Here is a 26,770-nt window from a genome sequence, read left to right as displayed (position 1 = left end):
CCTCCGGCCGCCCCATTGGCTCGGCGGCGGCGCGCCTGCGCCCTGGAGGCGGCGGCGGCGGGCGCGGGGCGGGACCCTGCCCGGCGGTGGGGCGGGGGGCCGGGGCGCTGCCTGAGGCCGGCGGCGCGGCCGGGTCCTCGCAGGGCTGGCTCCGGTTTCGGGAGGAACCCGTCTCCCCCCCCGCCTCAGGCAGGGTCGCCCGGTTTTGGAGCGACGCGCGAAGATGGCCGGCCGGCGCGCGGGGGAGATGGGAAGGGGTGTAATTAATTAACGGGCAGTGCGGTGAGGCGCCCGTCCTCCCCTCTCACCTCTTCCCTTCGGAGCGCAGCGACCGCCTCTGGCGACGCAGTCGGGCTGGGCTGCTCGGCCCTCTCCTCCTCCCGCTGCTCCCCACCTGCCTACACCCTGTTTGATGTGGGCCCTACCCAAACGCTGGCTTCACGCGTTCGAGTCGCCTCGGGTGGGCCTTGTGCCGGAGGGGTGAGATAACCCGGCTCGCAGCCCTCCCTTGGGAGCAGAGGCGTGGAGCCAGCTGCCCGCCCGGGGCCCCAGCACCCACTGAACTTCTCCGGGAAGGTGCTTCTCCTCCACACTTGTTCACAAGCGCTCGGCCCCAAGGGCTGTCTAAGGACACGTCCCTACGTGAGCCACGCAGACTGCGACGTGCAGTTGATCTGAAACTTCAGGTGATCAGGAGGGCAGGAGGATACGGGTGGGAAGGATTAGTGGTCGTGTCCCCTGTGAGCTTTGTCCCTTCCCTAGACAGCTTGTTATCGGCCGCTGTCCAGGGCAGGACACCGGGCAAGACCGTCCACAGCATGAGCCAGTCCAGGTACTCCTGACAAGCTCATGGTTTGGTAGGTTGAGAGACGCAGGAGAAGCTGGTTGCTCCCCTTAGCTAACCCACTGCAGTCCGTCTCTGCACACCAGCCTTACGCTTCGCTCAGCACTGTTTGTACACATGAAAGGACAAGGTTTTGCTGAAATAGACTGCTTTGTTGTTTCTCAGAAGAAGAGGTTGTAGAAAGTTCTGCCCATGCCATCGCTGAAAACATTCAACTTTCCTGACACCAGTGAGCGTAACAGAGTGACACCCGAAGTGATAGATGCCGACGCTGCTGATCGTGCCACTCCACAGCTAAGGCAGAGAAAGAGGAGGTACTGTTTTCAGCACTGTTACTGCTGGCTCTCGCCGTGAACGACATGCCAAGATCAGCATCCCAATCTGTAGCAGAAATTAGTTCTTCAACGTGTCTTTAAGTGGGGGTAATACATAGTTTTCCTTCCATACAGTGAGAAGAAATGGCTTAAGCTTCGTAAGCTATTGTCTCGTTCAGATGAGAGGTGCGAGGTGAGTGCAGGATGGTTTCTGTTGCACCGGCAAATGCCACGATTTCTCACCTCCTCGAACCAGTAAAACCCAGTCATGGCATCCTCACTCCTGTGCAGCCTTCAGACACATCACATGCAGTCAAGAGGCTAAGAGTGACTTGGGGAAGAAAGCAGGGGGTAAATAAACAAGCACAGAACATTTAAACAATGGCAGTGTTTGAAAACCGTCACTATAGTTGCATACTGTGAAATTTGAAGCTTGAAATGGGAAAGTATACAATAACATAAAAATAATTTTTGTTTTTACCGTGCAGGGATTTGGGTCTTGCAAATAATGATATCGACCATCTTGGGTCTCTCCTTACTATGACGTCTGTAGGGGGTAACCGATGCAGAAAGGAATTTGTTTGTGGGCAATTTAAAGTACACCAGTCATCAACCTTATTTTTAAAACAAACAGGCCTAACCTGAATGCATTCTTCATTGCATTCAATGAAAGGAGAAATCTGAACCACGACTTGTACGCCCCTTGAATAACAAACCTCTCCAGTGGTAGAGTATGCAAAGCAAACTTGCACAGCAAAGCATTCAAAATATAAATTACTTGGGAGAGATTACATTTTAGACTCCAGTTCTGTAAACTCCCGCGCAGAGGTGGATTGTGCTGCCTGCATAACACTCTGCAGAAGTTTGTAGCATTCCAGTCCATCTAGCGCAAACCGCAAGAGGAGAACTCTAGTTTATAGCACATTAAATAAGTACACAATAGATTTCTTTACTGGACCATTCCAGGAAAACACTGATACTCTTTTTTACTGTCCAAGATAATGTACACATTAATTCCATAGCTGCGTATTTTATTTCATATGGAGTATGTTTAAGAGAAAAAACACTCTTTATTTGTTATAAAGACATTTATTTTTCTGGTGTTTGTTGCCATGGCAATACTGTCTCTCGTGGAAAGCTAAATTTACATTTAAAGAGGCATTTTTTAAAAGGTAAAGGCAGATGGCTCCTAAGAGTAATTTGTCTTGCTAAGAAGATTATGCTTTATTTCGTAGAATGTTTTGAGACTTAAGACAGTGCAAGAAACTGGGTGGTGTTTGCTGGGCCCCAGCAGACAGGCACAAGGATGCCGCATGGACTTCCCTGTATTCCAGTTCACAGATAATGATAATCCACACTCCTGCACAGCAGAAACACAGGGAGCAGTGTGGCAATTAAAAGTACACACCGTGTACTTATTCAAACCTGAGAATTCTTACTCATATGTCTGCCTATGTAAGCAAGAGACTTACGGCTATCTCATTATAGGATATTTTTAAGCCCCCCACGAAAGCCACTTAATATAGTTAAAAGTTGCTTTAAATAGTTTTAACAGTGTTTGGAAAATCACTTGTAAAGGTCACCTGCCCTCAATTTTCTTTGAACTTCTTTGGTATAATACAATGTACGTATACAAACATTGATGTTTAACTTCCACCTTCTTTACAGGTAAACAAACATTTTTCCATCTTGGCAGCTGTGAAAACAGCAACTGAGCAACATTTAGGAAGATGCTAGCTATTTTCTGACAGAGTTTTGACTGCGGGATTTGGTCCCCTGCACTAGGAGGATGAGCTCCCCAAAGACAGCACCACTATGATGCTGCTCCCAAAAATGCACATGGGTTAATGATGGTGCTGGGTTTTTCTTAACTTTGCTGGTTTATATGAATATACTCAAAATAAGTCTCAAATACAGAACAACTTGAACTTTGAAAATAATTACAGTTTTCTTTCAGTTACTGAATCATGCCAGAGATGTTTGTAATTTTAGAGCCAGAATATGGAACAGATGATACCAGTTTATTTGTTGAAACAACAGAATACAGAATGGGTGAAGATAACTGTTTCTCAGAATACTCTAAGTTGGTATGATTCCCATCACTGATTATTGAGGATGGTTGAAATTTATGGTTTATGCTACCTTCAATTATTTAACTCTTCCTGTCTCTTTCCTATGCATGAAGTGACAGCAAAGGTAGGCTCTGATCACGAGATAAACAGCCCAGTAGTCCTACTGCGTGTGTGGGATTTTATCTGAGAGTGATCTTTGGGCAAAACTGTGGACATTTTGTAAAATCAAAGCAGCTGAAGTTTTTATGCAAAATTCTGGACATGCCACTTCTTGCTCACATGTGGGTTCCAGCCTCCCAGTGCAGCATCTCGCTGGGGAATATGGCAAAGCCAGTTGGTGTCTAGCACAGCTGTGTCTCAAGTGATTCTTTTTCCAATACAGAGACAGACAGTAGGCCAAGAGGCTGTAAGTTTATTTTTTCAGAAATCTGTTTGTGTGAAATTTATGAACATTCCAAATTGGGAATGTGAATCATCCAAATGAATGAGAAAAAGGGAAAGAAAAAGTTTAAAATGGGTATTTCTGGTTTTGTTTCTTTTTTAATCTGGTAGGTTTAACCACTGTTGTTCTCACAGCATTATTACACACAGTCTGACGTTCCTTTTAAAGCTCTTGCTTCTATATTAATGAGTCATAACCTGAGAATTTTACAAAGTTCTTTCCCTCTTGTTAGCAGATATACCTACAAAGGCAAAGCCTGAAAACTCAGACAGCAGCACAATGTTAATTTGATGGTTTGGGAAGGTTCTTCAAGTTAGTTTCCCCACTTTTGGAGTTCTGACAATTCTGGTTAGTAATGAATCTTAAGGAATGCAGAATTTGGAGTTAAAAAAGGCATCTAGCTGGGGTTATAGGATGACTGAACTTCATAGTAGAGGGAAATGTTTGCCAGCAGAGAAGTTAGCAAGTGCAGGAACAGGCTCAGATTGCACCCCCTCCCACCCACCCCGCCTCGAAGACTACAAAAGAATGAGGTCTAGCACTGTTAAGTCAGTGAGCTATAGGTCAGGGAAAGCGGATAAGGCCAAGACAGAGCACTGAAAGAAATCCAGAACAGCCCAGTCAGTATAAAGCCAAAGCATTTTCATCACACCAGCAATAGCCTGTTTGGCCTGCAGCATAACAGAATAGAACCAGGCAATTAAGACAGAATCCGACTAATCTGATTAAAAGTACAAATATTAAAAGGGTACTCTGTTGTTTGGGGTTTTTTTAATTCACCATGCTGTGAAAAGGCTTATCATGCAATTCTTCATTGATTGTATCAATTTTTAAAGACTGGTTGCCACGGGTTAAATGCCTCCAGTTCCTTGTTTCTTAGCAGAAGCATAAGAGCACCCCTTAGGATTTTTTTCTAAAGGGAAATGTGATCTAAAGAGGAAGGGGAAAGTTCAGAATGGCTCCATCTGAGACTTGTTCTCCTGGCAGCAGTCGTATGTCCATCCTACCTTATTGCTTCCATTTGGAGTCGAAGGCATATGAGATGCAGCCCTGCAGGGGCAACCAGCGGCAACAGAGGAGCTGATTTCCAGATCATCAAGAGTACCTGAGAGATCTCACAAAGCAGCACTGCCGTACCTATCGCTCCCCTACTTCTGTACTGATAAGCTATAGATAGAAAGGTTTTTGACATGTACTGCACGTGGACCTGCAAACATGGCTTTGTAGGTAAGTATAACCACACACCAGGGTTATACACCAGTGCCTCTCAGCAGGGCAGTCCACTGGACAGATTTGTATAGTTTATTTTTCCCCTGTTTCCAAGTAGAGTGGTATTAAAGCTGTTAACTTGTTCAGAAGCTGCAGCTGAATGTTCTAGTAAATATATGCCTCTCATGAGAGAAAACCTATTTTAAATTATGAGCTACACATACTCTGGTATCTGATGATCCACCCTCTCTCTGGGTTTTGAAATCTGTATACAGAGACACAGACCTAAGCCATATTATTCCTTCCTGTCTGGGTCATATCACCCCAGCTATATTCCATCACTAATTGTGATGCATCACATTTAATAATTATAGCAATCTGTCAGAGTTGTTTTTTTTTTTTTAAATACACTTTCTGCTTTTGATGTTTCCGATCACTATGGGAAGCTTATGCTATTTTATAGTCTGCTGACTAAGCTCATATGCACACCAGCTGCATTTTATCAGGGAACAATGTTTGCCTTTTGAACTGGCTGATAGATTTTACTGAAAATGAAGAGGAGATATACATGCTTTGGCAACACTTAGAACCTTGTTCAGCACAACATCCATTTGCAGAAAGTCATAGCCTCCAGGTAAACAGTGCACCAGCCCATGGCCATCAGCCTAAGAAAGGCGGGGGGGGGGGGTTGGGGGGGGGGGAAGAATCTTAGAACCAGAACGGATGCAAGTTTATCTGCTGCATAACAAAACCAGGATCAGCCTATGTCATTTGGGCAGATGTTTTGTCCTACCTGTTGCTGAAGTTTTTCAGCAACAGAAATTGCACACCTTTTCTAGGCTATTATTTACCAGTGCTTCATTATTCTGCTAGGAAGCTTTTCCTGGTACCAAAGTTAAGCTGAGTCAAAGGGTATTCAGGACTTTTTATCCTCTCTACCCCAAGCATGGAAGGAATGTTAATTTCCTTTTGCAGCAACTTTAAAAACCGAAACCAGTACTTAAGCTATTACACCTTCCCTTGAAGAAGCAATCCCAATTATTCGACCATGTTATGGCACATTTTCTAGACCTGCAGATTCCCTTTATTACATCCAACTCTTTATCGAAAGACAGCTCCAGAGGAGCCTAACCAGTAGTGGGAACTGAAGGGCTACATCGTACATTATCCAGCAAGTCAAAAGGCTGCCAGCAAAGGACGCAGAGCGATCAGGTTTCCCTGCCCTTGTCTGCCACCTTTCCAAGGCAGCACAGCATGATTAGCTGGGAGAGCAACTCAGCTGGACTGCTGCTGTAAACCAGGATAGCAAATCCTATCTACAATCCAAAGCTGGTCTTCAGCCAGCTGACTTCATTATGTCTTCTGTGTTCATCCTAAGACAGGTCTAGTCGAAACTACTGACCACCCAATACATTTAAGAAAGCTGTTTCATTATATTATATCCTGATTTTTTTTTTTCTTGGAGGAACGCTTTCTGTCCTTTTCTCCCAAGAATTGTCCTCTCTCTGCATTTTCCCCTAAACTGGGGAAGAAATCTCTTTTTATAGATCTTAAAACTGGAAGAGAGTATCAAATAATGACAGAAGTCATTCATTTATGTGCTGTGTCAGATAAACTTTGTTTTGTAGGAGTGCTGCTGACAAAGGATATTGATTTGAAGGCATCAGAACATTGATTTTTTTTTTAATTTTCATCAGTAAATTGGTTTTTCCCTATATGAAACTGGGCACATGCTCTTAAACTTTGAATTTGCCTTTAGTTTCCAGTCATTGGTTCTTGCTATGCTCTAAGTGGTAGATTAAAGAGCTCTTTCACACACATTATCTCTCCCCAAGGATTTATGCATGTTTAAGCCACCTTTCAATCTCTCAACAAATTAATGTGCAAGCTTCTTTAAATTACCTTTTTTTCCCTAGTCCTTAAATGCTTTATGGTCGATTTCTAGCTCTATCCCCAAATTTTTCCAGCACTTCCATGTGCTGACATTGTAACTGGATTTCTGTTAACTCTATATGACTTTGAATGGCATATGATAATAAATTTGCCACCTGCCTTTTATTCACATTAATAGAGGTGATGAAATATTACACTTTTAGCCACTCCATCATTCTGGGTGCTTACATTCAGTTGCTTGTCCCCTTTGATCCAGGCATCTTTCTTGCGTGCTGCTGCTCAATACTCCTGCTACCAGTCTGAATGTTTTGTTGATGTATTTATTTAATAGAGCAAAATCTACTTTCCTTTGAAGAGCCCAGGTTATTAAGCACTTACACAAGGATGGTGTTCTCCCTCGCTGGAAGCTAAGAGGGTTAGTTAGCATGAGGGTCCCCAGGAATCTTCAGCCACCCAAGAAAGAGGGAGCTGGGATGGACCCCAAGGGCACGGCTGGATAGGAGCACCCTGGTGTGCTCGCTCTTGCAAGTGACACAAGGATTCAGGAGCCCACCCTGTACGGGCTGACTGTCCTCACTCCCTCCCCACCTCTGCTAAAGCCTCTCAGGCTTATCCTGGGGTCTGAAATCAAAGCTTAAGGTTTCTATGACACATAGCACAATCATACACAGTGTGCACATAGATTAACAGCAACAGAATCATCAGCCCTTATATTGTATCTAACTTTCACAGTTTACAAAGCTTCTAGAGACAACGTTCATTTCCACCCTGCTGGAAACAAGTATTTGCTTCTTCTATACCGAGAGCGACTAAGGTCAGCACTGGAAAAAAACAGCAAAGGCTATGTGGAAAAAAGTTTGGAATTTCTTCTTGTTTGTTTAGCTTTGCTAAAATCAGTAGATACACACAGCAAAATATGTCTAATAATATATATAAATTGTCCACAAGTCCCGTACTTTAAATGGAAACAATTTGTTCCTGCTTCAGAAAGATCTTTACCGTCTTCTGTGGCAAGGAAGTCATCCTGTAGTCCTTTCCTCTGTTATTTTAACAGGACATTACCAGTTAACAGAGTACGTTTCTAAACAGTCTTGTAGCCTTAGAATACAAGTGCAAGCTGTTTAAGACATTAGCAATAATTATCAAAAGCTTGAAGCCTCTCTGGGGAGCAGGGGGAGGCTTGCACAGGAATTCTGTGCGCTGCTAGAAATCGCTACCAGAGTATGTTACTCCATACTCGCTTCAGAAGGCAGCCTGAAGATGTGTCTGGTACTAGGAGCTCTGCCACCTTCTCTTTCCAAATAGCCTTTTAGCTCTTAGGAAAGTCGACTCTGAAAAATGGAGCACAGAGTCTTTCAGCCTGTCTAGACATTGTGGATGTGGAATGTTTAATGTCCTGGTATAACATAGCTGGACTATAGCAGTGGAAAGTGATGAAGGCAGGAAAAACAATAGGCAGAACTTCTGGTTTAACATGCATAAACACACTGCTGCTTTAGCTACTCCGAGCTGGTCGTCTGCAGGAGGCTAGGGAACAATTAACTACATTGTGTCGAGGAAGTTCTGTCTAGACAAATCAAAGCCTCTTACCATGGAGGTTTACCATTTTTTGCATACCCCATGTCTCCCAGAAGCTGCTAGAAAGAATTGTTAGCCATCAAAAATTGACACTGAAAGTCACCATCCAACAAGTCAAAGATGGGAATCAGGAGCTGGTTTGTCATAGCTTCCTTTCCCACCATATTCCTGTATGGACACAGCTCTTCCACAGGCTCTTTTTTCATCCATTCTCCAAGTTTGGAGAACAGTCCACTAAGATACATGAAACCAAAAGTAACACAATAGGGGAAAAAAAAAAACCAAACCCAAAATGCAACTCGAAACTCAACAGCTGACCTCTGAAGTACTTAGGACCACTGACTTCAGAAATAATGGATACTCGACAATTAAGTGTGTTGATCAGCTGAATTAAGATACATGAAATCACCTTTATGGTTTTGAGTTGCTGCAAAGTTTAAATGGTTGACCCACTTCGTTCTCAGATACAAGTCAAGTATCCAAGTTCCATCAGCCTTGGCATAGAATAAGTCTTCTAGCTAATGCAGACACCAGAAGGAAGATACTAATATATTCCCTTATTTTATTTCTCTGCAGTTGAGTTGCATCACAACTGTAACCACTGCTAAATCTCCTGTAGCAACGACTAGTCTTCAGTTGGATTAGCAGTTAACACAAAATGTGTGCGTTCAGCCTCATTTTTTGTATAACAAAGTTCACTTAAACAACATGAAACAGAAGTGTTAAACTGATGCGACATAATTTAGAGTGTTCAAAGCAGCCTAAGACATAAGAAAACTGGAGTCTGCACGAGGCTGTGAGGTGGTGTTTATTCTAACCATTTCCTCAAACTTCCATTTTGCCTTCTGTTGTCGGTGACTTCCGATGAGAAAAACAGCAGATTTGCATTACATTCAGGCATATGAAAGTCCCAAATTATGGGTTTAATAGGAGCTATTTGAGGCCTCTTCCTGCACAGAGAATGTCACCATCCAGTCTAGGACATCAGTGCAGCCACACAGGCTGGCTCGCCGCCTGCCTTGGACCTTGACATTTCTGACTCATCTCAAATAGAGCTCTGTGCAGTCATTTAAACTCAGCTTCAGGTAAATAACATCACTGGGATTACAAAGCCAGCAGAAATGACTTGCTGGCCTTTTCTGAAGTCGGGGTTACATGCAGTGCTTTTAGATACAGACCAGCTTGTGCTGGGGAAGTCTCTGCACACTGTATTCTCTCCCTGCAGTTACGATTGCAACTCAGTGTTTTGTAAATTAGGGTCATCTTTCTTTGGGTGTGGTCAAATAATGAATATTCCCGTATAATTACTGCTGCAACTCAGTAATACCAGAGAGAGCAAAGTTTCCTGGAAGCAGCATTTTGATTAAAAGGAAAAAGACAACAGGGAGGGGAAAAATAGAGGACCAAGACACAAAGATTTGTCTTCACTTGCTATTCTTCCTTTTGCCTTCCTTCAGCTACATCTAATATTAGAGCTAACGAGTATTTTGGCCTATTACTCTTAAAGCATGATCAGTACCTAGATACAGAAGGGGTAGCACAGAACTCCCTGTGGCACCCAGTAGGGTCTTAGATTTGAGACTTCGTAGTCAGAGCAAGCCTACCTTCAGGCTACTCACAGAAAGGAGATAGGTTTCCTACAGACCAGTGCACACTCTGTTCAGATCTGTGTCCTGCAACCACCTGCACACACCTTACTACATTTTCTTCAGCAGATGTTGTATTAAGAGTGTTTTTTGAATGTTACAAATCTGCACAATCTAAAGCAGATTGTTGCATAGGATTCCTGCATATCATCCTACAAAATACAATCAGACAGGACCAGAGAAGTCCTTGTATAGATAAGAGTTTGAAGAGACTGATTTCTTGCAATTAATAGAAACTTCAGGTCCAGAAGTCATATGCAACAGGAAAATAATGATACAAAGAAGCATGACTGAGTGGCAGTTACACTGGGAACAGCAGCAATGCAGATATGCCTGCAACTACTGAGGACTGAGCACATTTCTCCGCTAACCCTTCTTTCCAAGGATGTTTTTCCTAATTCAGTCACGTTTGCCGTCAGTGATGATTCAGCTACAGAGTATGCACTTTCCTAAGTTTTAGACCTTTACCTGTAGTTAGGACTTACCTCAGGGAGAGAGAGATAACTCCATCGTTTGTACACTAGAGCTGCTGGTCTGTGCCTCCATCCACAGAGCTGATTTGCTGAAGGGAAGAGAGCTATCTGCTGGCTGAACTTCAGCAATCTAGACTGTGAGAGCCAATTTCTGCTTCTACCTTTTCCAGTCTACAGTCACAAGTACTACGGGAGCACAAGACACAACCTGAGCAGCAGCGAGGATGCAGACGTAGTGAGCAGGTAGCACTGCTGGGACAGGAACCCAAGGAAGATAACTTGGGGAGGTGGATCTGGACAGAGAATTGGGATGCCTGGGGCACCACAAAATCAATAACGAATGTATAATATAGACTTGGTAATAATCAGGGTGTTATTAATACAAATAAGAGTGGTTGCTGGAATCTTTTATCGAGTAAATAAGGAGCCAGCCCCTTCTCAGTGGTGCCCAGTGAAAGAACAAGAGGCAACAAGCACAAACTGAAATACAGGAAATCCCATTTAAACTTAATAAAGACTTTTTCTGCTGTGGATTTGAACACTGGAACAGGTTGCCCAGAGAGGCTGTGAAGTCTCCAGCATTGGAGACATTAAAAACTTGACTGAACATTGCCCTAAGCAGCCTGCTGTAGGTGGCCCTGCTCTGAGCAGGGGGCTCAGACTAGACCATCTCCAGAGGTCCCTTCCAACATCAACTAGTCTGTGACTCCAAGACAATTTCTTCTTTCAATTAAATGACACAGTAACAACCAAACACAATCTTCTGCTTTTAACTCCAGGAAGACGAGCAAGTCCCTTCTCATCTCTCTGCTTATGTAGGTCTGCACCTTTTCAGATTGTCATTATAAGATGTAATGTTTCATTACGGTTCTTGCAGTAAGGGCAGGCTTAAATCAATTCCCTATCCAGGACCAAGTTTGAGTATAGCCTGAACAAATGTGACAGACAGACCCTGGAACACTGCTAATGAGAACAGTAAATTAATCGAAGAAGTTACTGGCTCAGTAGAAAATTTGTGATAGTTTTAATTGGGATAACAGTGCCAGGAAAAATAAGAAAGTCCTGTTACTTGATCAGCATGGAATCAGTAGCATCATTTATTTACATCCTGTGCTATACAACACTATGAAATATTAAGACAATCCTTACCAATGAGGTAAATATTGTTAAATAATAGCTATTACTAAATTGCAGGACACAATTAACACTAATTTTTTAGCCTTTCCTGACACAGAAACTCAACAAGACAGGCAGCTGGAATACAAGAAAGAAACCTACGTATTGGTTTTAATCCAGTTTGGAACCAGTTTGCTGGCAGGAGGAAAGCAGAACTAGCATCACACAAAAACAGCAATTAGAAAAGTTTATTAAAGGGTAGTTACCACATGCAACAGTTACTGGCTTAGACAAAGCTGATATCAAACAATTGTGCTTGGTGATATATAGATATAGGGAAAATACTACAGTTACATTAAGGAAGCACGAAGGAATTTGGCTAGCAGAGTAGTAACAGAGTGAGGGTAAGACACAGCAGAAATTGAAGAGAAAGGATATTATTGAACCCTACAAAAAGAAAAGTTGGCTAAAAGAGCTTTTTTTTTTTAAGTGATTGTCTATCAGCTTTTCTTTCTACTTCAGTTTCAGCAAGACCCAGCTAGCTTTCTAGTTTTTTTCCAGATAAGGAAGTAGCCATAAGTAATATTGTCATTTTCCCTACCTGGTGCCTAGTTTAATGATAGCTAAACTGAGCTATTTCTCACCTCAGCTTTAGAGCTTTTCTAGACCCCAAAGCCACCCATTAGCTTTTTATTGTGTGTATCATGTAGCAGCATGCTAAGCCATTCCTTTACCATAACCATCACCTGTTTTAGTTATGTCAGGATAAGTAAGAGCAATATCCACGTGATTTCAGTCTAAGCCTACTGTCGGCAAGAGCCCCTGCTTCTGAAGGCATCACAACCCCAATGCAATCCATACAGAAACCGGAGGCGTTCAGTAGCAGGACGTTACCTGCACGACAGCAGGTAGCATGACAGCATTGTAGCACGACAGCACCATTACAGCTCTTACTAGTGATTTTTTAAATATGTATAAGAAGCTTTGAGATAAACCTTGAGAAAGTTATGTGCAGAGTACTAATCAGATTATAAGACTTCTGCCTCCTAAGTTAGAGTTGTTCAAGGCGCTCACACGTAGTGGATTGAAGCACTTGGAATAGAAGGTTCCAGCCAGGTATAGTTACCCATTTTCCCTTTTTTATCTTCACTACACAACACACCAGTGATCTCCAGTGAGGATAAGAGTCCTGATCCAGCTCCCAGTTAATTCAAAGAAGATCTATACATTTATTGCATTTCTAAATATATCCTACTATTTTCATCAGTAACAGTATCTACTGAAAATGATCTACTTAAACACCTTTCATCCAACGAAGAAAGAAGTTCTTCCACAAGATTCTGTGAGACTTTAGCACATCGAAAAACTGAGATAAAAGTCTGCCATAGAAGTAATAACTTCTATGGCGTCAAGAAGAGTGTGGCCAGCAGGACGAGGGAGGTTCTCCTTCCCCTCTACACTGCCCTAGTGAGGCCTCATCTAGAGTACTGTGTCCAGTTCTGGGCTCCCCAGTTCAAGAAAGATGAAGAGCTACTGGAGAGAGTCCAGCAGAGGGCTACGAGGATGATGAGGGGACTGGAACATCTCCCCTACGAGGAGAGGTTGAGGGAACTGGGCTTGTTCAGCCTGAAGAAGAGAAGGCTGCGAGGGGACCTAATAAATGCTTACAAATATCTGAAGGGTGGGTGTCAGGAGGATGGGGCCAAGCTCTTTTCAGTGGTGCCCAGTGACAGGACAAGGGGCAATGGGCACAAACTGAGGCACAGGAAGTTCCGTCTGAACATGAGGAAGAACTTCTTCCCTCTGAGGGTGACAGAGCACTGGAACAGGCTGCCCAGGGAGGTGGTGGAGTCTCCTTCTCTGGAGATATTCAAGACCCACCTGGACAAGGTCCTGTGCAGCTTGCTGTAGTTGACCCTGCTTCGGCAGGAGGGTTGGACTAGATGACCCACAGAGGTCCCTTCCAACCCCTACTATTCTGTGATTCTGTGAACTGCCTTCACAGGGCTATTTATGTTTCCAGGGATTTTTTTTTTTTTTTTTTTACTGTTATCCATCTGCTAATCTCAGAAACCTACTAATTGTAAAAACACAGAGATAGCAACAGCCAAGCATTTAGCATTAGGTAAAAATAAATAAAAATACTTGCACACTGGATAATCCACAATGTCAGCGCTCCAGCATTGTAGATGAGAGAAGCAGGCATTTCCATACACCCAGCTATACTGCTACCTAATGCTCTACCAGCAGTAGCAAAGAACTTACTGACCTTTATACAGCTTAGGGGTGAGTGGGAGGAAGCATTACTGAAGGTGAAGTTTCCTGGGAAGGTAATTAATTCATTTTTAAGGATGATTGATTTCAGATTTTATGTGTGAGTGATTGACAGGAGAAGGGAGCATCATTGCTGGGAGCAGCCCAGGCAAAGGCAATCATTTTCCGGTGGAATATCAGCACCGCTAAAGGCTGCTTGAGCTCTGAATATGCCCCATCCCTTCTGGAGTTTTGTTATGTAGGCAGATCCCCTCTGCTAAATAATAATCTGTTCTCAGTTCTGGTGCTTTCTTCCAGGTGTTACAGCGTGTGTTGTCCCAGGAGAGCCCCATTAGGGGCTGACAGGCATGAATCCCTTCTGAACTGCACCTAAAGCTCAGTCTGATTCCTGAGAAGTACCAAGCCTCAAGCTGGCACCTGCAGCTTACTGAAAGGTAAGGAAGAAACTTAAATGGAGATCTAACATTACTAGGGTGGCCACAAAAATGTTGTACTGCTGCAGCCTGTGCATTGTCCTTGCTCTCAATGCTTGCACTGCACTGAGTGACCATTAACCGAGGAAACAGCATCTTCCATCTCCGGCTTGAAGAAACTGGGAACATTTTCTCCCAAGCAAATTCAAAGAGGTTGCTTCAGAGGGGGATGTTATCTGATAAGGACAAAGCAGAGCCCTGAAGTTTCATCCGAGGAATTAAGCCTGTAGGTATTCAGGGAAAGGTAGAGACCAGCTGACAGCCTTGTTTTCTCTATTCCTCCACCCTCTACTTTTTACCTCTGTAAGGTGTAAACTGATCAGGAGTGAGAGGAGTGGTTTCTTACCAAGGTGTAGTGCTGGTCTAATGACGCTCTACCCTCAGGCTGCAGTTAAGTAAATACTGCAGAAAGGGGTGGCAGCTGTTCAAGGTGGTGCCATGGCCACCCCCACAGCAGAGGACAAGGAGGGATGGACTTTAGCAGCTCCGGACCAGGAGTCCCAGGGCTCAGTAGAACCTGCCCCTGCAGCCTCATTGGACTGAGATGGCTGATTACATATTTAAAACAGCCGGGGGATGCTCATGAGGTCTGTTTTCTTGGCTCGAGTGTAAGGCAATGGTAAGTGGTTAGGGGTTGTGGGGGTGGGGAGAGAAGTATGGATGGGGTAATATCTTAAGATGTCCTCAAGCTTCTGAGGAAGGGGATATATTGAAGGCCATTTTTATTTAATTTGTTCAGCCATCTTTTGGTGATACCTCATTAACTGGAACAGAAGGAAATGTTAGAATCAGAGTGTGCTGTGAGTATTCATCTGTTCTAAGCTACAAACTGACTGTGAAACATCATGCAGAGGCTCAGTAGTGCTCCTTACTGTTGTCAGCACTGATGGAGTGGCACCCTGTGAACTGCAGTGTTTTCTAGTGCAGATATGGTTGGAGTGATTTGCAGATGCAATAAACTTCAGTCTTCCTCCTTTGTGTGCCAGCATGGTATTGAGGAAGTCTTCAAAGCAATACCTGGGCACGGTGGGGTGCTGCATTCACCTGCACTGTAAATATAGCAGAGAATCTGCAGTCTTTTTACAAGTGAGAAAGCTAAGATGCAAGAAAAAATCAGGAGTGGTTAGTCGACAGCCCCAGATGGAGTTGTGGCTGTAGACAGGCAGTGATACGAGTAAGAGTAAATTGCCATATGGGATGTTAGTGGTAGAGCTGGCGAGGTAATCCCATGAACCACAACTCACACTGTCATGCAGCTTTGCTCCCCCAGGTGTTTGATGCAGCCTTTGCACCTGCATTAAATAGCTGTCGTTAAAAAAAATCATATTTTCCCAGTCATGTTGTCCCACTCAGTGCTCAAGGACAGCTTTGCTACTCAATTATGTTTTCAGGGAAGATGCTTTTAGTAAAAGGCATTAAGAAAAGCCCTTGATCTTTCTGTAGAAGATAAGGTAAGAGTTCGAAATAAAAAGTCAGCTTTGTAGTAGAAATAACTGATGTTTGAGGAAAACCTGCTTTTCTCTTTGCTGTGAATTTTCAAGTCAGGAAGCTTTTAAAGCAAAACATGCAAGTTTCTATTAAGTTGTTAATTTTCTGATGCTGAACCCTGGAAAGCATTGAATGTGAATTTGCAAAATTTCTGAGGAATTATAGATTCAGAGGAAACTGATGTTTGTTATCTCCCAAGGAAAGATAAAATAGATCTAAAAGTATACAGCACAGAAGTTTAGGAAGAGCTGGTTCAATGTTCTGCTTAAGAGTTGTGACAGTGACAAGTAATTTTGCCTTCCTCTCTCAATTTTCCTTCCTGCAAAGTGGAAATAGCCATTTCTAAATGCAGTATTTACCTGTATGGAGAAGGTGCAATTACTGCCAGTACAGACTATGGTGCATTTCAACTTGAAAGTTACAAATAGCTCTTGGTAAAGATCTTAATTTTGCAACTGACCAATGTGTATATTTTCAGGGAAGTGCGACTGAAAATATTTGGGAAAAAAATGCTGTATTTGGCAATCTCTTCTATTTAAAGGATACTGTTAATGCACTACATGCATGACAGCCTTTTCAGATGATTAAATGCCCAGCTGAAGTGGAGTATATAGCCATAGAAGCCATTTGTTGAAGACATAAACAGCACCATCAGTATTTTTTTTTTCAATTATAGCAAAAGATGGAAGATGCAGTGATTTCTTTGAAGTTGTGGAAATAGCTTTTCTTGATGCTTGAAGGGACAGAAAACTGAGTCTTGTTTCCCCCATCTTCCCATTCCTGTGCCTTTGTGGCAGGACCTGGTTGCCTCTTTCAGGCGGGCTCAGGTGGTTAACATGGGTTCAACATGCAATCTGAGTGAAAGAGGGGAGACCCACCAGGTCATATCTAGTGTCAGTGTTGTTTTTTCTTTGCTTGGATGGCTGAACTTCTTTACTTTGATTGTGAATCGTGGTAATTGAATTGATCAGTCACCGTATTCACTGCCAAAGCTGCACTGGGGCCCTGTAGGAATGCAATGGGGTGGTCTGCCCGCAGTCCATGTCCCGAGAAGCACCCTCCTTCCCTGGGCCTCACTGTAGAGGGTTTGCTTTGGTTTTTTTTCTGGACTTCTCCAGCCTGAAAGTGTCAGCTCAGTTTTGTTGTTGTTGTCCATGGGCACGTCGCTCTGAGTGTTGTTCCCGAGCTCCAAGAGGACGATTCCTCTGGCCTTCTCAGAGTAATCTATGAGAAGAGGCTTCCTTGCGTCTCTTCAGAAGATGCATCAATTCATACCATCTCTAACGCTTTCAGTCCTGCAAATTTTGATGCTTTGAATCTTCAGTTCAAGTATTGCGTAACATTTATCAAGGAAGTAGAGGAGGTGTTGCTTTGAAAGGGGAATTAATGTATTGGTTTGACACCTGCAAAGGCTTCTGAGAAAGGAAGAAGTCCTACTGAAGTGTGACAGAGCACAGACTGTATAAAAGTTAGTCTCTAGGCTATCTGCAAGCCTTGGGCCACAGCACCATTACTTTATATTCTGTTGCAGCTGGAGGCTCTGAGTTGACTCATCCACGTAGTGAACACTTAGCGCTCCCCCAGTTTCCAGCAGTTTGCAGAGAAACAACGGAAGGAGGAGGAAGCAAAGAAGAAATAGGTAAGTGAATAGAGGCCAAGAAAATAAGTTGCTGAAGGTGGAAAATGCTTTCAGCAACCTGTGGGTCTCTTGTATGCTGATCCACCCGAACATAGTCATTTTGACCCTCCTAAAGCACATACAGGTAATGAAAGCTGTTCAAAGCTCTTCTGAAAAAGAGAAGAGCTGAGATACAGGGTGATTGGGGAGTGAAGCTGCCCTGATGGTATGCCAAGGCTCTTCCTTAAGCCCTCTTCTCTTGGTCTATGTGAAAAGCTGTTTGAGCAGCACTGTCCTGGGTGGTGTGCTGGGGAGCTGGGCAAGGGCCCTAGCACCAAAGCAGGAAAACTCATGGAAATTAACACTGAAATATTGATGTTACATGATCTTACTGATATTTTTAGGTGATAACACCTATGAAATGATACAGCATTGAACAATGGCCCTTACTGAATTCTAATCTAAGCTGTAACATAATTCTAGTGCTAGCACTTTCATAGGAATTTTTGGAACAAATGAAAAATACTTGATGTTTTGGTATTCTATGATAAATTCACAAGTTCAGTCTTTCAGAATCATGTAACTCAGCTTTTTTGGTGCATTTTATGGCTTGTTGCACACTAATGTAACCTACATAAGTGTATATAATTCAGTAACAATCTCGAATTACCCTTTGGCTAAACAAGAGGGAATCTAGTAAAACTATAAAGAATTTTGATATAATTAGTATTTATTTGGTTGTCCTTGTAACTTCTTTTTATACCCTTTGTAAATAACTGCTCTGTACTTACATAATTTTTGCTCATTCTGCAAGACTTTAGGACTTTTTTGTTGGTTGTAGCATTACCTTGAAATGTGGATGAAGATCTTGCTTAGCTCAAACGCACTGTGGTTTCTCCTACAGCTTCTGAAGAGCACACCTCCACACATCGTCAGTCTGCTGCCAACGGGATGCCAGGCAGCTGTAAGTTTTTGGGTAAATGCTGTGTCTTGTAAGTTATTCTATTACTGTGAACAAACTTGTCATGGCGAATGATGAATTGATTTTTTTTTTTTGCTTTAATTAACTTCTCTTGTACCAGAAGTTATTTGTTCCACTGAAATACATGGGAATGTGCTAGGTTGGCACTCTTGATTTATTACTTTTGCCTTATCTATTTTTCAAAAATGCACTATTCAAATTTGCTTTCTAGTGCTAGATGAGAGATCATTAACCTGCTCTCTTGAGAGCAATCATGCCAGTAAAGAAAGGCAGAAATTCACGAAAGCTACACCTCTAGATAACATGGAGGAAAACCTCCTGAAAGGCAAACATGGCATTACTACAGTGTGACTACAGGCTTCATGGAAAAAACCCAATAAACCGATAGCCACTGCTCCAGAACACGGTTTTGTTACGTGTTACAGCCCAAGCTCTTGGTTGAAGCACACGAGTCCCTGAGCAGGCTGCCTTGATGTCCTCCGTGCGCTCGCCTTCGACGCTGTCGCATGATGTCGTCTAGGTCTGAACTGTTACGCCTGCAAAAGCTTAAGACAGACCAACCAAACGTTGAACGCTGCGTTCCCCTAGAGTCCCGTGGCCCTTGCTGCCGCGGGGAAAGCCGACTGGCTGCCTTTGTTCAGCTGAGCAGCAGCAGCCAGCCCGGGGGCAGAAGGCGCTGCAGATGGCAGACGGGGTCCTGACTCCCCCGACCCGCGGAGGGCTGGGACCACCAGGCCCGGGTCGGGGGCAGCCGGCCGCGGCTGCCCCTCAGGAGCGGCGTCCGCAGCCGCATCACCGCGGAGCGGCTCGCGGCGCGCCTCGCGAGGGGCCGCCCCGGCCGGCAGGTGAGGGCCGCGCTCCCCGCCGCCGGGGGTGGGCAGGGGGGGGCAGCGGAGCGGGGCTGCCCCGGCTGGGGAGCGGTCGTGCCGCGGCGGCGGGAGGAGCCCCCGTGGGGGGTGGTGTCCCGGGGCCGCCCCAGCCCGACCGCCGTGGCCGGACTCTTTGCCTCGTGGCGGCGGCGTCCGCTCGCCCCCTCCCCGCACGCTGCCTGGCGGAGGGAGACGGCGCGTGGCGCCGGTCTCCATGGCAGTGGGCTGCGTGGGCGGAGTGGTCGGGGCCGCAGCGCGGCGGTGAGCGAGCGCGCGAGGGAGGGAGCGAGCGAGCGCGCGAGCGCGCGCCCCCGGCCCTCCCCCGCCCCTCGGTGTTTGTGTCAGGCTGCTGGCGGCGGCGGAGCGGCCCCGGCCCGGCCCAGGGGCGCCGACCCAGCCCGCCGTTGAGGCGGAGAGCCCCGCGCCTGCCCCCGCTCCGCGCCGCTCCCGCCATGGGCGGCCCGTAGCGGAGCCGGCTCGGCGGCTGGTGCGGTGCCTGCGCGGCGGCGGCGGCGGCCATGGCGGTGGAGACGCGGCCGGAGCTGGTGGGGAAGCGGTTCCTGTGCGTCGGCGGCGGTGGCGGCGAGGAGCCGCCGGAGAGCGGGCGCTGGCGGGCCGGGGTCATCCGCGCCGTCTCCCAGCGGGACTCCCACAGCCCCGACCTGGCGGTAAGAGCCGCGTCCCGGGCGGGGCCGAGGCAGCAGCGCGGGGCCTGCGGCGGGGGGCAGCGGGGCGCCCCGGGCGTGACACAGCCCTTCGCCGGGGGGACGGCGGACGCGGAGCCCGCCCCGCCGCTGGGGGGTCCAGGCCGGGGCGAGGCGCGTTACCCCTCAGCCTGCGGGGGGAGGGGGTGGAACGGAGGCGGCGGCCCCCCCCGTGCCCCGGGCGCGGAAGGGGCGGCCGCGGCTGCTTGGCCGTGCGGCCGCCTCCGGCTGCAGCGGCGGTGGGAGAGGGCGAGCGGCTGTACCGGTCGCCGAGGGGCAGCCGGTCCGCTCCCGGGGCGGCGGAGCTCGGGCCGGGGGGCGACCGCGTCCGTTGCGGGGGAGCGCGGAGGCTGCCGTTACGTAGCCCTGATCGGCCGGGTCTGACGCCCTGGCCGCGGGCGCTGCTATGAGAAGAATGTCATTGTTTCCCTGCCTTTTCTGCCCGCTGTCAGTGTTTCCCTGAGGGGCGCAGGAATGTGCGTGAGGTTGGCGGGGGAGCTGGGGTGCGATCCGCTGCGCTCGGGCGCTCTGGCTGCCGGGGGGAGCACAGCCAGGGCTTCCTCGGGTTGGCGTTCGCAGCGCCCGGCCGGTAAAATGGGGTTGGATTCTGCTCCGTGGACTCGGTCGTTATTTTGTTCGCGAGTGCTGCGGTGTAACGCGCGCTGCGTTACTGCTGTGGCGGTCTGCGTCCATGTATTCGTGTTATTTGGCGCTTCTGAAAGCGCATTTAAAAATATCACGGCTGTGTCAATGGGCGTTACGTAGGCTGAAAAAAGGAATCACCGAGCTGCGCTGGGCGATCCATGTTGCTGCTGGTAAGGGGGAGGCAGTCACAGCCGAGCACGGGTTGGGGTGGAATGGTGCTTTTTTTACAAACTCGCCGAGCCCCGGTTTGAAAGATTATCGATTGCTTGATGTGAGAAGTGTTATTCACAAAACTAAGAATTCTTGCTTTTGTGTACACCCCAGGCTTTGAGCTTAGTTTTAGAAACAGAATGTACGTGACGCTTGAAATGCTACTTTTTTTGCTGTATTGTGGGTTGTTTTTTTTCCCCACTCTCCAGCTATAATTTGAGTAGCATACTGTTTATGCCCTGCTTTATGAAATGGCCTGTGTTTTCAACCTTCAGTTATATGTGAGAATCATCTAGAATGCTTTATTTTTAGAACCTATTTTGGATGTTATTCTTGCAGGGTAGTATTCTTTAGAATCGGTATACAATTATGGAAACACTGAGTAACATCTAAGGAGATGTTTACTAACATTTACAAGTCAGAGCCATAATTTGTAAACTCTAGGGGCAGAGCTGACATAAGGAGAGAAAGGGTGCTAAAACAAGGCGTTTCAGGGGTTGTATCTGCTACGTTAAATAGGTAATGTGTGCTGCCTATTGTAAGTACTTGCTTCTGTTTCTAACTTTGGTATCTGAGTGTTTTTCTCTCCAGATACTCTTTGATTAGAGTTCTTTGTAATTTAAGGAAGAGCCATCATGTTATGGCAGGTTTCTGAGGCAGGATGACTAAGGGTATGCCTGCGTGTCATCGTGGAGCGCCATTTGGCTGGATCCAGACTACCTGAGGAGCAGGATGGATGCTCCAGCCTGCACTTCAGCATGGGTGCAGTGCACTGCTAACCTGGCTAGATTCCTGCTGGTGCTTGAGCTAGATGCACAGCGTTGCATTATGCTGTGTAGATATACTCCTAGTTACCTAGGAGTGCTGGAAGCCTGGGAAGGTTTTGGAAATGCTGTCCAGGTCTGACGAGTCCCAGACTAGTACTTAACTACTAGAGCATCATTGCCCCCCCTCTGAAGTGTAATATTTAGTGTTTGTGTTACCTGTTTTCTGTCCCCAAGGCACAAACAAGTATAAATCACAGAAGGAGTGGGTAGAGGAAGAAATGATAAGGTTTCTGTCAGCAACAGGTAGTTTCTGTGGGTTAGGCTCTCCGTTTGCATTTGTAATTAACATTAACCTCTCCTTAGCTGGTATTGGCTACCATGAGTATCCTCTTCCCCTGCCCCCAGTGAAGGACAAGGGGGTTTTTCTGTTAGTCCTGGTTCCAAATGTACTATCCTGGATGGAGAGAGTCTGCTCTTACCCTTCCACGGCTTTCATTTTGAGGTGGCCATCCCTATGAATAGCTCCAGACCCTTCTGCTACTCATCAGTGGAGTGAAATGGTAATTCTTGTTGACAGTTTCATTGCTGCCCCCAGGGTGCAGCATAAAAATGTTGAAATTGACTTTTTGTCAAATTTGTGTATTCCTAGTCCCTCTGAGCAGGATGGGCCTCGCAGAAATACAGAAAATGCCCTCAGACACAGGAAGGGGGGGAGGGCAGCAGTGGGTATTTTCAAGATGCTTTGCAAATGACCAGAACTGACTGACTTCCGAAGCCAGGATTAAAAGGTATCATTTACATTGCTTTTGTGTCTTTTCTTTCTTAAGTAGTGTGAACCCCCCAGCTGGTTTCAACCAGTTTAAGTTGGGGGGGAGGGGGGAGAGGAAGTCTGAGAAAGATTTATGCTCCCCTGATTTGTGAAAGCTGACATCTGAGGGGCTGTGGAAGCCCTCCTCCCAAAAAAACATAAAGGAAAGGAGGTCATGGTGTTTTGCGCACTCCTCGTGGAAGCAAAGAGGTGGTCTCCAGCTGGACAACCAGCACGCACTGAGCTTCAAACCAGCTGCAGCATATGCTGCCTCTTGCTCGGCACCCTACAGTAATAGGTAGGTGATGGGGTATGGAGCTGATGGTATGTGAAGGTGGGTTTAAGGGCACGAGATAGAACTGAGCGTTAGCAAAAGCATGAGACCAAGTGTGAGTATTTGGATATGGGAAAATTATAGGGACAAATGGAGAGTTTTATGAGGTGAAGGATCTAAGGGAGACATGGGCAAGCTTAGAGACAACTGACGTAATTAATGTTAAGTGGCCACAGGGCTTGAAGGAGCAAATCTGCAGGAAAGCAAGCTTAATTAGTTCTGCTGTAAACAGAACTACTCATTAAATCAGGAACTCCAGACTTGAAGGCTGGACTAGCTGCTCTCCACTGGTGAGCAGGCAAATGATGACTTCAGTTTTCGTGTGCTGCTAAGTTTGTTTCATGATTATGTTTTCATAACTAAATTAATGAATATTTTCATAGTTGAAATTATTATCCTGGTAAGAAAATGAAGAAGAGAACTCGGTTACCAGTATCTGCTTCCTGATAGGTCTCTCCTACTCCATGAAAGTACATTAAATGACTGCTTATACTTTTAGTGATTGCAGCATCACTGATACGTAGTCTCTGTTTTTCTTAAAATGGATATATTTAAAATTAATTTTTTTTACAAAGAGAATAGTATCAAAGTGTCTTTTCTCCTACTATTTTATTCAAATTTTGCCTTTCTCATCTTTCCTGTTAATTTACTGCTCATGGGGAATATGGTGAGAACAACTGGCACTGCTTGCGAGTATTGTTGGCCTTCTGGAAGGTGAATGCTCTTGCTATTACACACAGATCCCTCTTGCCAGGATTTGGAACCCGTGCCTCTTGCTTAGTCATCCTGTAATGTTTACAGGTGTTTAAAAACACCTGCTATACAGATACAATGTGTACAATGTATACAATTTAATCCAGGAATTTTTGTGATAATTTTCATGGTCTGAGTCACAACTTGGTAGTTAGACCTCCTGATCTTTTATTCTTGAACATTCATGTTGCATGAAAAGCACTTAGTTAAAAATAGAAATAGAAGTTAAAAAAAGTTTCATGTACACATATGTATATATGTGTGTGTGTTTCACTAGTCATTGAGAGAATTCTTAACTATTTTTCCACTTAAGTAACAGCGGGTGTTACTAGAGGAAGCTGGGAACTCTGTTCTTCCTTACTGTTAACTGACTGGAAAAGCTGTGTGCTGCTCTGATTGCAGTGATAACTCAGGGCAAATAAAGAAATGACCAGGAGGAAAGAGGTGGAGTCAATGCCATACGATCTCCCTGGTCTTTGCTGTCCCGTAAGAATTGTTTTCTGGACACAGGTTGCAAAATGTCTATTTAATCACTACTGCCAAGATTTAACATGGTGGTGGCAGAGGTGTTTTCCTATACTGTGCTTAAAAAGTGATTGTTTAGACGAGCAAATTTTTAAAAATAGAAATCAAATTATTAAAATTATTTCACTTACCGGAAGAGCTTCAAAGTTCTGTGAATTTTCATGGTCCTGCAGTTGTATATTGAACATAGTCATATATTCAGCTGTGTATTTTCTCCACATGAAAGAGAAAATGGAAATAAGCTTTTAAACACATAATATGCAACCCTTAATAAAAAGTATAGTTATAAGTTGCAGTGATTTGTAATTGCATATTTATTGATGCGTGAATTTTGCTGCCACGACGTCCATGGATTGGAACACAAAATCGAGAATTGAGTACTTTGGTAGTCTTTAATCTTATGATAGGCGGATGTCACACTTCGTAATTGTGTGTAGGGAAATATATTGTGGCAGTAAATCACCGTCTTAGATTATCTTTCATAAAAACCTAAATATTAATGATAGTTTGAAGCACTTGTTTGATTTTTGTTTACAGTAAAATTAGTAAGATGTAGTGGGGAAAACAACACATATATAGTTTTGGTAAATTGTGTTTTGTTAGTAAGTCATCTTTGGTAATTTGCAAACAAGGAATTGCTAGAAATTTACTGTGTCTGGTAAAACCATTTGAAGAGAACAGCAGCAGGCTTCATGCGTCTGTTTTAATTGAAGTTGCCCTCGCTTACCAGTCAAATGGAAGTTCACAGAGTGTAATGGAAACTTATCAGTACTGTATTACAGATAGCATGAAAATAATTTGAAATAATTGCTGATAATTTGAAAATGGAAGATATTTTAGAGAGCTATTGCATATGCTGAGAGTTTCTCACTGAAAGATGGAGTTAAATTGCCTTCGCTGTGCGTGGATCTGCTCTTACCTAGTCTTTTTACGACCTATAACTGTTTTAATCTTCTTGCCTCTGCATTCCCAAACTTTCTGAATGCTGTATGGCTTTGTCATACAGGCACAGAATTGCACTTCTGTAGGTTACATTTGTTTCCTGCCATATATTGATTTTTAGTGCAGTGTTTTGCATTGTCCTCTGTTTTCCTTTCACTAAGCTAGTATTTAAAGAGAAACTGAATGTATTTTTTTTTTAACACATTTGAGCTAATCTGTTTAAAAGCGAAATAGATTTTTTCATTCCTTATTTTAGATGTACATGCTCTGCAGGTTTTATTTGTTAACCCTGAAATAAACTGGAAGATATAGGAATATTCTTTAAACTAGTTGTACATAGCTTGGTGGTGGTTAGTGGAATTTAAAAATGCTACGTGTTTCTGTACCAGCATCTGGGTTAAAGATGAAGAGCAAGTTGGTGAGGAGCCTGTCACGTTATTTACTCCAGCTATTGGAGATGATGCTAAAAACATGCCAGAGTTTATCATGTCACTGCTACCTGTGAATCCAGATGAGGAGCGTTGTTTGAAGTTGGTTTGAAAGGAGTGGGAGAAGCTCAAAATGCAACAGGGGTTTAGACCATTTTCAGTTGTTTCTACAGTTCTGTATCAGTATTGAAGCCAACAAGAGTCTTGTAAGTTTTGATGCCTATCAGCTGGGCAATCTTTTCTTGGCTCAGCAGTAAAGAAAACTTCCTATTTCCTTTCTGTGTTTCTAATAAGATTGAGCTTGTCATCCTGTGCCTGTGAATGTCACCTCATTTGTCTTTAGGAGTTAGTTCGGTATCTCTTTCATAGTAATATGACAAAAAGATCAAACACAGGATTGTTCCTATAAAACTGACTGCAAGCATTTAGCACTTCATACTCTGCCCTTCCCTCCTCTTTGTTTTTGTACTAATGGAAACCTGAATATGATGTAGATCAACAAGTAAATACACTTGCACTGATGGATTTTGAAGAATGTTTATTTGAATGTCAAGATTGCAGACAGAATTCAGGTGTCCTGCGATAGGGATTAATCAGTTTACTAATTTGCTGTATAGTTGCAAAGTATGGAGCAGTGAACGACATATGGAAAAAGGAACATTTGATCCTATACTTAAATCTTTCAAAAACTTTAAGAAAGATGTGTCAGATATTTTCTTAATCAAAAGAGCATTCATTTTTACCTTTTATATGCCATGCATACAAATAATGTATTATTCCACATTCATGTTACATCAGATTTTTCTCATTCCAGAACTTTGTGTGAATCTTTGGAGGTGTCTCAAAAAACAGGGCATAGCTATCTTAAAGTGTTTTAAAGAATAACTAGTCATTTTATAGGAAGCTAGTCTTTCTGTGCACATGCCAAGATCTTAAAACCTGCTTGAGAACAACAGAACTTTCTTTAATGTCAAATTGAGCAAGTTTTGGAAGTGCTGTTTTTAAAATTTGTCCAAAAATAAGCTCAGCCTTCTTCTGATCCTACTATCAATGAATTGTAGAGGTGCTTTAGTTCCATTGCTGATCTTGAATTTCTGCTGGGGTCAGCCTTGACCTTTGCTTTCACTAGGACTCAGTAAGGTGCTTCTGATTTTGCTGGAAGAAAGTAAGTGTTTATCATCTAAGAAGTTTACCTGGAGCTGGCGACAAGGTGGTTGTCTTGGAGGAGACACTGCTATGACCTGCTGTCATTGCCCACTTTCGTGCTTTGAGTACTGACATTTGGTGTTGCTGCAGGGATGGTCTCCCTCTTAGTCCTACTAGGTAGGGACTGCGGCCTGCTCTGCTTGTTACCAGCTGGTGG

General features: G+C 44.5%; 1 protein-coding gene across 1 annotated transcript in view; it reads left to right on the top strand.

Annotated features, from left to right (window-relative positions):
- Window positions 1-19,781: 19,781 nt before the first annotated feature.
- JMJD1C (jumonji domain containing 1C) overlaps window positions 19,782-26,770 on the top strand; it is a 163,320-nt gene continuing 156,331 nt past the window's right edge. The window contains exon 1 of the mRNA XM_075423086.1: window positions 19,782-19,959. Coding sequence (XP_075279201.1) covers window positions 19,810-19,959 — 150 coding nt within the window. The 5' untranslated portion in view covers window positions 19,782-19,809. The remainder of the gene's footprint in view (window positions 19,960-26,770) is intronic.

The sequence above is a fragment of the Opisthocomus hoazin genome, chromosome 6 (genome assembly GCF_030867145.1).
Source record: "Opisthocomus hoazin isolate bOpiHoa1 chromosome 6, bOpiHoa1.hap1, whole genome shotgun sequence".
Taxonomy (NCBI): domain Eukaryota; kingdom Metazoa; phylum Chordata; class Aves; order Opisthocomiformes; family Opisthocomidae; genus Opisthocomus; species Opisthocomus hoazin.
The sequence above is the reverse complement of the archived record's forward strand: the minus strand, read 5'-3'. Positions and strand labels throughout refer to the sequence as shown.